Below are 13,510 nucleotides of genomic sequence, written 5' to 3'. Positions count from 1 at the left end.
CTGTTGGAGATGGTAAGTCCCTTTGGGGTAGACTTTGGGCTTTTTCACTTTGTAAACCTATTGCACAATGCACAAAAAAGATATATGACACAATACAGGAAAGGGAAAAAGCACAATATGAGCACTTCAAAGAATACGTGATGAAGAGCAAATGTCAAGATTGAATGGAAAATACCCAGAGAGACACTAATTATTTTCTTAGAATGTTCAGCGCTGGTATTTGTTGGTTGTTTGTCTTGTTTGCGGGCAAGCTCTTTTTTGCTTTTTATGTCACGCTGCCAGCTGTTTTTATGTACAGCAATCCCCTAGTATGACATCATCACTGGTCGCCTATTTGGGAGAATAAAGGGTTCCACCCGATGTTGCAAACTGGGCTTGGGATTTCTAGGAACTCATTTCAAATGATTCACTTGTATATCTTTCATTTCATATATCACTTCTCTTCATCAGCATAAGTCTTTTTAGCAAATTACTCTCAGAAGGCAAACAAACAACAACCCTACAGCTTTTAAAACTTGTGTTTGCACATGCACGTATGTCCATGTGCAAGTGGGTGTCCATTTTCCTGCGTGTATGTTTTGGTGTGCTTTAATTGTTGTCTTGTTATGTACTGTCATGTATTATATTGTACTGTCTACAAACTGATTGATATTAAATGTATGTGTGCAGCTGTTGTCAGTACTTTTTGCCCAAGACAAATTTCCCTCGGGACAATAAGGTTTATCTTATCTTATCTTTTCCCACCAGGCTGGAGCAGCAAGTTGAGGATAAGGAGATGTTGGAGGGGGCGCTGTACTCACGTTTTGTCATGGTGCTGAATGAGAAGAAGGCCAAGATCAGATGCCTGCAGGATGCTCTCCGCCAGCTCCAACAGACTGACGACCAGCAGAGAGATGAGGACGGGAGACAAAGGTCAGCAGACTGATTTTGCATGCCTTCAACTAATTCTGTGATGCTCTGGCATAACTTATAAATGCAGGTGAACCAGTGAAATATGTTTTATTCTATGTGTTCACATATATTAGTTTTGATACACAGCAGGATTTACCTGTTAATAGTCCATATCGACGACAATTTATTAAGAGGATTGCTCCGGTGCTGCTGGCAGATCTGCCGGCTGTCCCTCATTTTAGGCCGGATGTCGCTCACCTTCCGCTTTCTTTGTGTTGGCATTCTAAACTCCGGTGGATTTATGAGGACTATGGTTAACTGCTCCTCAGATCTCTGCAGGGTAAATCCAGACAGCTGGCTAGACTATCTGTCCAATCTAAGTTTTCTGTTGCGCGACTGAAACAACTTTTGAACCAGCACATTCCACCAAAACAAGTTCCTTCCCGAGGCTATTTAGCAGAGGCACCATTATTGCATCTGGCGCATAGCACTGCCCAAATGAATTGTGATTTGTTTAAAGAAATGCCAATATACCACAGCACGTTTTTCTCCCATTCAAACTGCACACATTTTGTAAAGTCATTAAAACGCCATGGTTATAAAGAAATATTTTAATCTCAGATGTTATAAAATAATTCCTAAATAAACCTAGTTTATTCTTTATAGCACATATAGTCTTGCTATAGCCTGTATAGTCTATAGGGGTGCACGATTCAGAAAATGTCACGATTCGATTCAATATTGATTTTTAGGCTCAAGATTCGATTCAAAATCGATTTTCGATTCAAAAACGATTCTCGATTCAAACATTCACAGTATGTAAATGCAGTTACTTTCCCCATGTGATTGCAGTAGAAAAAAAAATATGAATTGATTTTTGGAATTCTATGAATCAATTTTGAATCGGTAGAGCTTGAATCGCGATACGAATGTGAATCGATTTTTTTTGGACACCCCTAATAGTCTATCGTTATTCCAGTGTTGTCTAGAGGCTAACTTTGCAGGAATTGGTCTGCATCAGAGCATGTGGCAATCAATGTAGCTCATTTACTGTTTAGCAGTGAGAATTTTGTTTTAGTATTGCTTTAACCCTTGCAAGTTCTGTTTCACAGTGCTGTCAAATCTGTGTTTGCCACACCTTTGGCTTTTGCAGAACACAGATGGTGGCTAATTTGTTTCTTTACAAGCCTGTGTTATTACATATTCCATCATCGCAGGCCACAGTTTATGGATGGAAGATTTTACTCATAAACACTGCTAACGTGTCTGGCTTTGCCACCGTCCCTTGTGGTCAATAATATGAAGTATTGAAAGGTTTTGCAAGTATAGTAAAATGAGATGCTGTATTTTGTAGAACATATTTACACCGTAACTAAATTTTTCTGCTTTGTTCTACACACTCTCCCACACACACACACACACACACACACACACACACACACACACACACACACACACACACACACACACACACACGGTTTGTTCTACATGAAACATGTTCTCTTCTTCTCTCAAACTTGTGTCTTTTTCTTTAGTGACAATAACACAATTCACTGTGAAGACGACAGTCAGGACACAAGACATGAGGCAGTTGAGAGCATCCATTCATCTCAGGAGCCAACTATTCTCATCACAGGTGTGTGTGTGTGTAATGTTAAGTGCAGCTTTTTTTATTTATTTATTTATTTTTTACTTTTTATAGGGAAAACTGCTCCTAAGCCAGTAAAACATGTTCTGCTAACTCAGAATAAGTTATTGGGTATTACAGATGAATAATATTTATGAGGAAAAATCAATTGTTTTCTTCTTTGCCTGCGTCAGAATATGTTGCAATATCAATGATAATAGCAAGACTGGAACATCTCCTTGCCCTCTAATTACTGAGAATTAAATAACAAAGGCTTTTCTCTCGGGGGAAGGCAGAGCCTAACAAATGCAATTCATAACATGATGAGAATTGGAAGTTCGCTGTGTATTTATGAGTTTAAGCTGAAGGATCATTTGGGCTCAGGTGACAGGATTATGTTTCATAAAGTAATTTAAAACTTTGGACACATTCCTGATCTGGGACTTTCTCGTAGGTCACCTTTTATAGAAATGTACTGTTGCAATGACACACCATCAGCACATTGTGCTCCAATATTCCACTCACTTACACATGCACCATGGTTTGGTGGAGCTGGGTGTGTAAGTATTGAACATGGCACGTTTTCGCCCATTCCCGGTACTCCTTGTTATGTCATAGGTCACAATGTGACTCAGTATTAATGCAGACTCTAAGTGAGACTTTCCTCGAACTGATTTTACTGTCTAATAAACTTGGCAGTTGAATGTAATTGATCATGTAAGCAGGGGGTTTTACCATAAACTTAAAAGCACACACAAGCAGAGAGTTTACCCTCGGGTAGCCAGGCTCTGGGAAACACGTGCCAGTGAGTCATGAACCCACCCAGCGGAGTCTGCTATGATTGCTTCAACATGGGCGGCCATGAGGTGGTCTAACCCCCTTCCCGCGTCATGCAGTGATGTCACATGTCCTGAGTCATACCCCCCTGTACTACATTCTGCTGGGATAACCCACTGATCGCTCTCTCTCAGTGGCTGTGTTTGTGTTCAGAGCCAAACTCGACTTCCAGAGGTTAATACAGTTGCAAAACACATTGATACTGTAGTGACTTCAGCAGGTTCTGTTGTTTGGCTCTCATTTTCTCTCACTCACACACATGCACACACACTTTCCCCATCAGTGAAGATGGATGGAGGTTGTAGATTGTGCAGTATGGGTCTTGGCTCACACACTTTGTTGTTTGCCATCCAGCAGGGTTTCACAGTACAATGCCTTCTTATGTTTTTAGCTTGTCAGTATAAATCACCTGGCATTTATCGCCATGCCTTGATGAATTTGTCCCTGTATTCTCTCCATATTCAGAGCTTTTTAACATTATGAGTGTGTTTCAAAAGTTTTTGCAGTATTTACACTAATTCAGCTGTCCAACAAATCCGTCCCTGGGTGTGGTCTCTTTTGGCCATCACTTGGCTGTGGTGGAAACAAGCCATCCATTCATGTCAATGGTTGTTGCTTAATGCATTGTCATTCCTTCTTGTTTATATTGTGCAGCCTTAGTCTGGTAACCCCAGCAACCAATCAATTCACAGCAACCTTCATAGGGATCTAAGGACATTAAAACATGCGACCTAGGACAATATCTTGTGTTTACGAATACATTTTTGCAATTCAGTCTCCACCCATTTAGCTTTTGCAAAATTTGACTTAGATCAGTGCACAATAGCAAATTGATGTTTTATTTGCATTTAGAAATCTACCCAAACTTTAGCCTTTGAATTGATTGACCCCATTGAACCCTCGTGCCTAGGGGTGTGTTTTCATATTAACAGAGCCTGATAAGAAAGAGTGATGGCAGGGTATAGTTGGAGACAAAAGAAGAAACTCTCTCTTTGACATGTTCCCTCTAGTTTAGCATCTGATAGTCACAACATAAGGACGCATATCACTCACAATGGTGTGACTGAAGATAGAAGAGATAAAGATGAAATAAGGGGAATGAAAGGAGAGGAGGGGGGCAGTGTGACTCAAGGGATGAAGGAGTGTCTAAGAGGGAAGAAAGAAACTGATAAAAACTGATGGAAGGGGCCCTTTTAACATTCAGATGGACTGTAATTTCAGACTTGTTAAATATATTTAGATTTTTTATTTCTACATTACAAACAAGACAATACAGTCAAACACAAAAAGGGGGGGGGGTTACAGAATATTCTACAGAATCTGTAGTACATTTTCAATATGTATTCCACATGTAATGTCAGGCTTGAATCACTCTTCATTCATTTTACTGTGGATAGCAACAGAAGCATTCATTCATTCATTTGAGTGTCAGACAGCTAATCAAGTATTCTAAGTATTTGTTTTTATCTGACACAACAGCTCAATCTGCCAATCTTTGAATTTGAATGGGCTATCTCAGCAGGGTTAAAGGGCAAACTGGTGTGTCTGTTTGTATGTAAACCATCCTATGACTGAACTTGTGTGGAATGCCAGATCTCTATTCCCGATAAAGGTCTCTGGACTTTTGGGTGTGAAGTTGTCCGGGGTTAACAGAGGTTATCTGAAGCAGTTTGTCCTGAGACAGCCACAAATGTGCGACAAATGACACTGATGGAGAATCGGTTTAAGCAATGGAGATGGAGAATTTGGGCTTCAGTAATGAAACCAAAAATCTCAAGAATTTGGGACAAGACATCAGCGTGCAGGCATTTAGAGGCATTTGTTTTGAGGCATTTGAGGAACTTGCAGTCCAAAAGTCAGAGGAAGAAATGTAATTAGCATCTACAGTAGTACCTTTGATTTACAGTAGACATGATTTTATTATTTTATTATTAACTACCCAGGTATATTAGTGACATAATTTATTAAAGATGCGTAGCAATGGTAAAATGGTAAAAAGTATTGATGTAGTAAGACCCACAGTATGAGAGGTGGTTTTCTGAACAGTTCTATATTTATACATCTATATCTATGTGTTGTATGGAGGTCGTAATCTGGTGTGCCATGGCATCTCTGTGGACCGGACCTTTTCTGATGAGGAAGATGAACAACCGAGCCAGAAGCGTAGGTTGTGTCACACCCCGAGCCCGGAACCTTCCGAGCAGGAATAAAACCACAGGTTAGTCAGATAACCAAGCAGCCAATGTATCACCGTATTTGGTATCATAGTTGTTCTTGCCACTGCTTCCTCCGGATGACCTAAATGTTTTAGTTCATAGCTGTTTCGTGGCGCATTTTTTCATACAGTAGCAGTACAACACTTATCATCGGGGAGATTAGATGGAACAACAAGATTATATATTGCAGATCTTCTATTAAGATAGTGTCAACATAACACACAATATCTCCAGTCATCTGTCAGTTAAATAATAAGCTGTTCCATGTGGCCTGTGGCTCCAAACCAGAGTTTAACAAATCCTTTCAAGCTTTGTTTTATGGCACTGAAACATTTCAAAAACCACTGCAGGGACTGATTTGAGGTGCCCTACTGAATTTCTATACTCATTCCTTCCTTCATTAAAGGAGGTTGAATCATTCTTTTGACGTCATCATTGGTGTTACAGAAAAGCCCAAATATGCACACTTCCCAGCATCCAACAGTGGCAGCTCTGGGCTCTTGCACATTTCTGCATAAATATCTGGTTTTATTGATCTTACACCTTATTGATTGTACTGATTACTCATTAGGGAGATGCGATACTCCTCCTGCTGCCTCTGACCACAGCACTGGTTTCAGATGTGGAGCTGGTCTCCAGATGCCATCTCCTCCTAATAAACAGGGCATTTGTGCTTGTACTAAAAAAACAAAAAAAAATACAAATATATATATCATATTCTATCCATGGCATCTCTTGCCTCAAGAGTCTCATGACTCTTGACTCTTCTGATTTACCCTTGGGTTTGTGAGTAGAATTTAGAAAATGCATGTCTATGGGTGTGAACATCTTAACAACATGACTTTAGAAAGATGGACTCACTGGTGGGTCTGACAAGAGTTTAAAATATTAATCAACTTCTGTTTGGATTTTCAGCGGTGTCTCCTGAGCATCCGGCTCATACATACAATGTTGTGAGGTCTTTCGCTATCAGCAGCTGCATTTTTTCTCATACTGACGCACTGCAATAGAATGACCAGAGGTTCTTGGACGGCTGCCTTTTCGGACTGCAAACATGCTCAGACTAAGATTGCATCTGTGTTTGTATGCTACTGCTACAAAAAAGTCTAAAAAGCAACATTCATCACACGTATGTGCTATATCTGTATTTAAATATTCTATATTAAAATGCCCAAAATAAGTAATAAGTAAATATTTAACACAACAGTAACTTTAACATCTCCAGATTCAGTGGGGTAGTAATATCAACCTTCAGTTGTTATCATGTTGTCAGTCAATATTTGGTGCATTTGGTAAGTTGATTACCTCTCCTACTTTTGTTGTAGTGACACTTCTTTTAAATCTAAAAACCTCATAACATCCTCCCACAGCTTACATTTGGGTGTTGGCTGGCAAATAAACAAAACAGAAAATGACTGCAATGTGTAGTGTAGCTTGGTCCAACTAAGCAATGACAGCAGCAGCTTTTGAGTTCCAGTGAAAACATGCACTTCTTCTTCTCTCATTTGCACCCTCGCTATTACTTTCTATCATTTTCATTTGTTCTGTACTTCTTGGGCAGAATACAAGGTAATAGTATTCAGCCTTGGCTCATATCAAGATATTTAACTGTATTTCCCAAACTGCATCTCTATATTGAGGGATACAATATTAAATTTGAAATGTGACATTTGTTTTATTTGTGTTAATTATACACAACCTCAAACTTTTTCACTGTCTCTATTCCCTTCGGTCTTTGCATCTCTTTCTCCCTGTCTTGTCCTCCACCCTCCTCCTCAATGAATTGATGACATCCGGGACTCATCATGAACACGATTAAAGACCTAAGTCTGAGGCTTTCCTTAATAACAGGTTTCCGTGATCCCTCTCCAGGTATGTAGCAAGCTAGTCAACCTCACCATAATACAAACAACCAAAACAGTGACAACCAGGCAGCAGTGTCCTGGAGGTGTCCCCAGATGTGGTGCCAGATTTTGTCCCAGATTGAGAAAGCAATTCCCAAAAAGCCTGAGCATGTCACTGCCATCTGGTTTGCTTTAACTGTGACAATTACCTGCCACACCTCTCATGAGAGACTTCAATAAATCAAAAGACGAATAATTAATGACGCTTTTTTTTTCTCTCCAAACACTCCAAAGACTTCGTGCTCCATTCGGAGCTGCTGTCAAGACTCTACCCAGATGCGTTAGTGACCATGTGATAACAGGCGCTCAACGCCACCCAGTGCTTCCTCAGGAACTACTGGTGCTGGTAATGAGAACATGGCAGAAAATCTGGACCAGGAGTATGGAAGCAATTTTTTAAGAGTTTGACTTTGGCTGCCAAGACCCTCAGCCTTGAGACCAGACAAAGAGTAACAGCTATTGAGGGACAACAGGCTACACCCAGAAAACAGGGTGTCACCAACAACGAACCAAAGCTGCTGTGTTGCTGCTTATTCATCATGTCTTGCTGATGTTTTCCTCCTTCTTTTCATTATGAAAATAAACTGTACACCATGTCTTTCATTTCCACTTTCTAAGCTAGCATTTTGCGAACAATAATTTGACCTTCCCCTTGTTTCTCGTTTTCATCTGGCCTTTTATTCCTTAAATGTTCTGTGGCCCAGACTAGATGAGGGGTGTTATGCAGAGGGTTAATAGGGTTATGTTGTCTCTCTGTCTTCACCTCCTTACCTCTTCCATTACCTCTGCTACCAGCTTCAGGTCCTGAGGTCATCACAGTGTGTCTTCACACTGACCGTAATGAACTTATGGAGACCAATTCAGAGTCTTCATCTGACCATTCTACCTTTTGACTTCGGGGTCTTCCTGCTGTCTTTTATGATTTTGATGATACTTAAATGTCTGCTGAAGACCACAGGTGGCCGTCTGGATAATCCCACAACACGCGCTTGCTGGTTTAGTAATCCCCACAGGAATGTCACACTCTTCTCCTCTTTACATCCCATAATAAGGAATTTTATAAAGGGAAGCCCTGATCAGTTTCTAAGGATCATTTACAGATGCGTGATGACAAAGTGCCAATGGAGGATGAGACCAAGTGTGAAAGATTAGGAAACTATAATGAATTGAAAATGAATGAATATTGTATTTGAATAGAACATGATGATATATTTTTTTCTAATTTAAAAGACATTTTAAATTCTGTCTTCAATCAGTTGATTCAAGAATACATATTTGTATTTGATTTTCCCTGGAAATGTATTAAATATGCATGAAGGAGAATAGTATTTTATTATGTGAAATATTGTAAATGTTTTTATATGTTGTCTGGGTTAATACCTATTTTGAAATGTCTCACAAGACAAGTTGTGTTAATTTCAACCTGACTTAAATAAACATTTAACTTTGCAACTTTGCCTTTTCAGCATTTACTAAATCATAAAGTCACTGCCCATTTAGGTCATTTAAGCTGCAAAACATGATGCATCTTGGGTTTTACATGTGACACGTTTCTGTCATGAGAGTTTTTATACTGTACAGTGAAAATCAACACTATGGAGATGCTTTTAATTTAGAAGTGTACACTGAGAACAAGTTGTGTGGGTGTGTACACATATATACACACATATATAGATATAATATTTATCATAATAAGAATGTAATATTAAATAATTATAAAGAAAGTATTTCATACTGAAAAAAGATGTCAGTTTGCCTTTCTGTTGATACAAAAGTAAAAGTAAGGAGATATAACGTTGGAGCTGTAGCAGCTGTACATGGTGGCCTGTGTGGACACATTTGTATAACTAAATGTATGACAGACATACAGTGAAGTCAGTGCATCTACCACAGGTTTCTGTTTGAAAAGATACTCTAATAATTGTTTAAAGCATCCAGTTAATTTGCATATTAATTAGGAAAACTGACAGTGAAGTTTCTTTTGGAGCCGTAAAATAATTTCACTTTAATTTCCAATAGGCTCAGATGGATTTCAGGGGATGATCCCACTTTGTGTTGGTTTGTCAACAATTAGGTTTAAAAGTTGGTAAATGTTGAATTCCTGTTAGTCTATAGAATTTCTTCAAATTTTATATAATTTTGGAATAAAACAGCAGAGTCGCAAACACGTGACCTTCTAGCAAAGAGTCTGTAGATCAACGGGGCCATACAGCAGCCCATGCAGCTGTATGGGTTAACACTGTTTGTGAGAGAGCGATGAAGGCTGTGCCAGGCTGAAATTAAACGTTCAGTCTCTTGCTTATCATCGTCATTCACTTACTGCGTGCACCTGTAGGATTCTCATCATCCAGGGGAATGACAGGAGTCTTCCTGCTTTCCCGCCAAAGAGCTGCAGTGAGACAGAGTGGTCATTGTCTGTCGGCCTGGGCTGTGCTCTCACTGCTCACCGCCTTACACCGTAATGTCTGAAACAACTTGGCCTATCATAAAAAAAAAAAAAAAAAAATGTTTAAAACATGAAGATGACAACTCATTGGAGAATATAATCAAATACCATGAGTAACAGTTTACTCACCCTTCAGAAATGTTGGACCAATATGGGAATGCTTCCACTTTGGATTATTGCACTCCAGCCCCCTTGCTGCGTGAATCAAACACATTTTGTGATTCAATAAAAATCAGCAAAGCATTAAACACGTTTTACTTTCTTCTTCATCTGTTGATTTCTCTTTCTAACTCAGAAATGTAATTGGTTTTATTGCGCCGGTTGTGTCAGACTGCATTACCTGTTGCTCCTTTTGCTCACAGTGGGCAGTACGCTGTTTCTGCTGGGGGCGGCACACATATGGAAGTAAAGCAGTGGGCAGGCTGTTTAAAACTGAGGGAATATATTTCAGGGCAATAGAAAACCAGCAGTGAGACTTCCTGCTGGAGCACTTTGAATTGAATGTGTAAGCGTCTGCTCTGTGTGTAAACTGTATGTGTAAAACCAAAGAGCTAGTCTACGTATATACATACATCTGACTTCTAGCATGGCCTTTATCGTTAGTATAACAGAAAGACCATTATAGTCAACATACAACAACTTTCCAGATGTTGTATATCCATTGATAATGTGGCAAAAGAGTATACATCTGAGATAACATTGCTTACACACATACCATAAAAGCCACATATATTGCAGCAATATTCTGTATGTTACAGGTAAAACTTTACTCAGCAGAAACCACTCCACATTTAGTGCTGACTTGTCTTCCAGTCGTGGAGTCTTTTCTGCACTGGTCTACAAGTTTTGCCAGTGGCAAATAGTATCCGCTTTGTTTCAACCCAGTCATTAAACAGTCTTTTGATCATTACAAACAATGAGTGGTTTCTCTTTGACATGCTGCTGTGAACTGATTGGCCTCATTATTTCATTAAACCCAATGTTCTGCAGGGTTTAAGAGGATGGTAGTTGAACATAAGTGTGTGATAATGACAACCTGCTGCAGAGTGTGCTCAAGGCAGACTTTCTCTCTTTTGACATTATAATGCAGTTTGTAAGAAAGGTTCTACATAAATATCTATTTACTTTATATTTATTTAGATACGACTTGTCAACCAAGTTTGAACGATAATGCGTGCCGCTTATTTTGTTACCCTGCTTTAAGAATGAGAAGGTTGAGATCTGACTCACATTTATGCTCGTTAACGTTCGCGAGTGTGTTGGCTTGTATCACTATCACATTTTTTTTATGTTTTTGCATGTGAAAGTACTACTTAGAAATACAGCAATGTATAGTTACCACTTAGCAATTTCAAATATCAGTGTGTGCCACCCAAGCATTTCACGGATGACCGAAACAGAGTTTTATTGCAGTTTTACCAAAACATCCTTTAAATTGGTAATTGAAACCAAAGAAACCAAAATGACTTTCTACAGTTGACTTGATTTTCTCTCATGGCTGGGAATGCATTATGTTATTATCTTGACTTCCTCTTGTTCAGAGACCAAAGGATCGACAGGCTGTCCACATCGCCTTCTCTCGTGTAGGCCTAATTGCTGCCTGGCTTAATAACTGAGTGTCTCACACACCCATTTTTTGTGGTTGGAAGTACAGTGAGAAGCAAGACTCAACCAAGACTTTACCATAGGGAGTCACGCAAATGTCATAGATCAATATTTCTTATACGTTAGTGCTAAATTCTCAAATATGACACAAACTTAATTTGAAATACTGTAATCCTGAGTCCCCAGAGGTTACGTATAGGGTGATTACAGTAGAAGGAATGAGGTTAGAGAACTAAATGGTTCCCACAATGATGCATTATGTTAACTGCAATTGGCAAAGATCTGTGACGTGGGAATGGTCTGGTTCTGGTTATCAAACCATTTTCTTCCCCCCCACCTCTCTCTCTCTCACTCAGTTCCTGTCTTTGTTCCTTTGCTTCTTTGCCATCCTTTCAGGTTTAAATGGGTTTGCTAGAAGGTGGCAGGTGTGGTGTTTTTTTAAAAAGTACAAAAAAAACAATGGGGGTGGCAGTAGCTCAGTCTGTAGGAGCTTGTGTTTGGAACCGGAGGGTCGCTGGTTTAACGCCCTGTACAGACCCAAGTACGGAGTGGAGCACTGGAGAGCTACCTGTATTAAGGCTTGGGTATTGCCAATGATTTCCCAAATCGATTCAGATTCACAAGGTCTCGATTTGATTACATTTCCGATTCAATTCAACATCAGTTAGGTTAGGGAAATTTCAGTTACAATACCAACTTTGCTTGGATATAAAAGAGATTCTCAGAGAACTTATGCTGTAAATTTTACAAGCAAACAGCAACCCTCAGATATTTTTATGATGCGCCAGGTTAATGTTTACAATAGGAATTGACCCCCAAAATGTTTCTGGTGGTTTATACATCCATAGTGAAAAAGCATATATTAAAAGATTGATTTAAAGATTTAATTAATCAATATCATATCACTCAAACAAAGATCGATTTTAATTAGGGAATCAATTATTTGAACCCAGACCTATGTGTATTACATTTTACAGACAGGCCTTAAAGCGACTTTGAGTCCATGAAAAGCGCTATATAAATTCAATTTATTATTATTATTATTATTATTATTGTCTTAGTGATTCAGCCTCACCTATGCTGTGATTTTACCTCTCACTTCTCATGTTTAGTTTAGTTTATTAGTTTATAATGTTGTGGACAGTCCCCTTTAATTAAATGCAGAGTAAAAGGAGCAGCTTTAGCCCCCGGCCAGCTGACAATAGGCATCCTAAAATACAATGGTTAACAAATTAAAATAAATGACATTACGTCTATAATGACAGTAGGCCTAAGCAAAAGGGATTAAGACATACAAACAAGTAGCACACAAACAAGCAAGCAAGCACAGACGATGGCAAAGGCATTAAAGCAGTTCATGCAGTAAAAGCAATACAAAGGAGACAAAGGAAAGGAGAATAGTCACAGAGGCCACATGGAGAGCACATAACATGGAGGCAGGCAGCAGAGATCAGGCAGCAACAATGACTATGTCACATCAAACACACATCACATCTGACTGATTAACGTGTGCAATTATAGTTGTCAGACAGCCATGTTTTAAGGTGTGTTGTAAAGGTGGAATATCTTTGCCAAGACTAAAATAGTAATATGTGATGATGTATGTATAGTATTGTACTGCGTTACGTTTTACCCGTGCTTACCTGTGCTTGAATTGAATTGACTCGGAGAGACAAAGGGAGAAACTTGTCAACCATCACCTCTTTAGTAGAGCTGAAGTAGAAAGACATGCCTTTAATAAAATGGAGCCTTAATCTGGTGTTGTAGCATTTGGAGTTTGCCAACACCACATGACTGAAGAGCAGAGAGAGATGTAAAATTGTAAAGAAAAAAAAGAAGCACTAGATGAATAAAGAAATAAAAGGTAGAGCAGGTCAATGGCTCTCACTGGAGGCACCAATTAGTGGACAGCGGGGCAAACCTAAGTATCTGTGTCACAGCCGTCAGACCGACTGCCAGGCCACCAGCTGTCAGCGCCATGACT

General features: G+C 39.3%; 1 protein-coding gene and 1 long non-coding RNA gene across 6 annotated transcripts in view; one reads left to right on the top strand and one right to left on the bottom strand.

Annotated features, from left to right (window-relative positions):
- The window catches only part of LOC120560614 (DNA repair protein XRCC4-like), a 33,532-nt gene that overhangs the window by 17,695 nt on the left and 2,327 nt on the right, over positions 1 to 13,510 (top strand). The window contains exons 5-9 of one of the 5 annotated variants that reach the window (XR_005639495.1): positions 748 to 912; positions 2,427 to 2,527; positions 5,441 to 5,573; positions 7,393 to 7,443; positions 7,710 to 8,924. Coding sequence is in view for 4 of the 5 variants with exons in the window: in XM_039803290.1 (XP_039659224.1) it covers positions 748 to 912; positions 2,427 to 2,527; positions 5,441 to 5,565 (391 nt within the window). In the remaining variant the exon portion in view is untranslated. Of the gene's footprint in view, positions 1 to 747; positions 913 to 2,426; positions 2,528 to 5,440; positions 5,574 to 6,486; positions 7,239 to 7,392; positions 8,925 to 13,510 lie in introns of those variants that run through there. The other 4 variants (XM_039803290.1, XM_039803287.1, XM_039803286.1 and 1 more) reach the window with 4 other exon arrangements.
- On the bottom strand, positions 5,412 to 13,478 carry LOC120560616. Its single transcript, XR_005639496.1, has 5 exons — positions 13,170 to 13,478; positions 10,262 to 10,303; positions 10,051 to 10,116; positions 9,796 to 9,955; positions 5,412 to 5,548 (listed from the first exon to the last, which is right to left on the bottom strand). It is a non-coding gene; the product is annotated as an uncharacterized LOC120560616 (long non-coding RNA).

This window comes from Perca fluviatilis, chromosome 6 (genome assembly GCF_010015445.1).
Source record: "Perca fluviatilis chromosome 6, GENO_Pfluv_1.0, whole genome shotgun sequence".
Lineage (NCBI taxonomy): Eukaryota > Metazoa > Chordata > Actinopteri > Perciformes > Percidae > Perca > Perca fluviatilis.
Note: the sequence above shows the minus strand (reverse complement) of the source record. Positions and strands in the feature narration are given on the sequence as shown.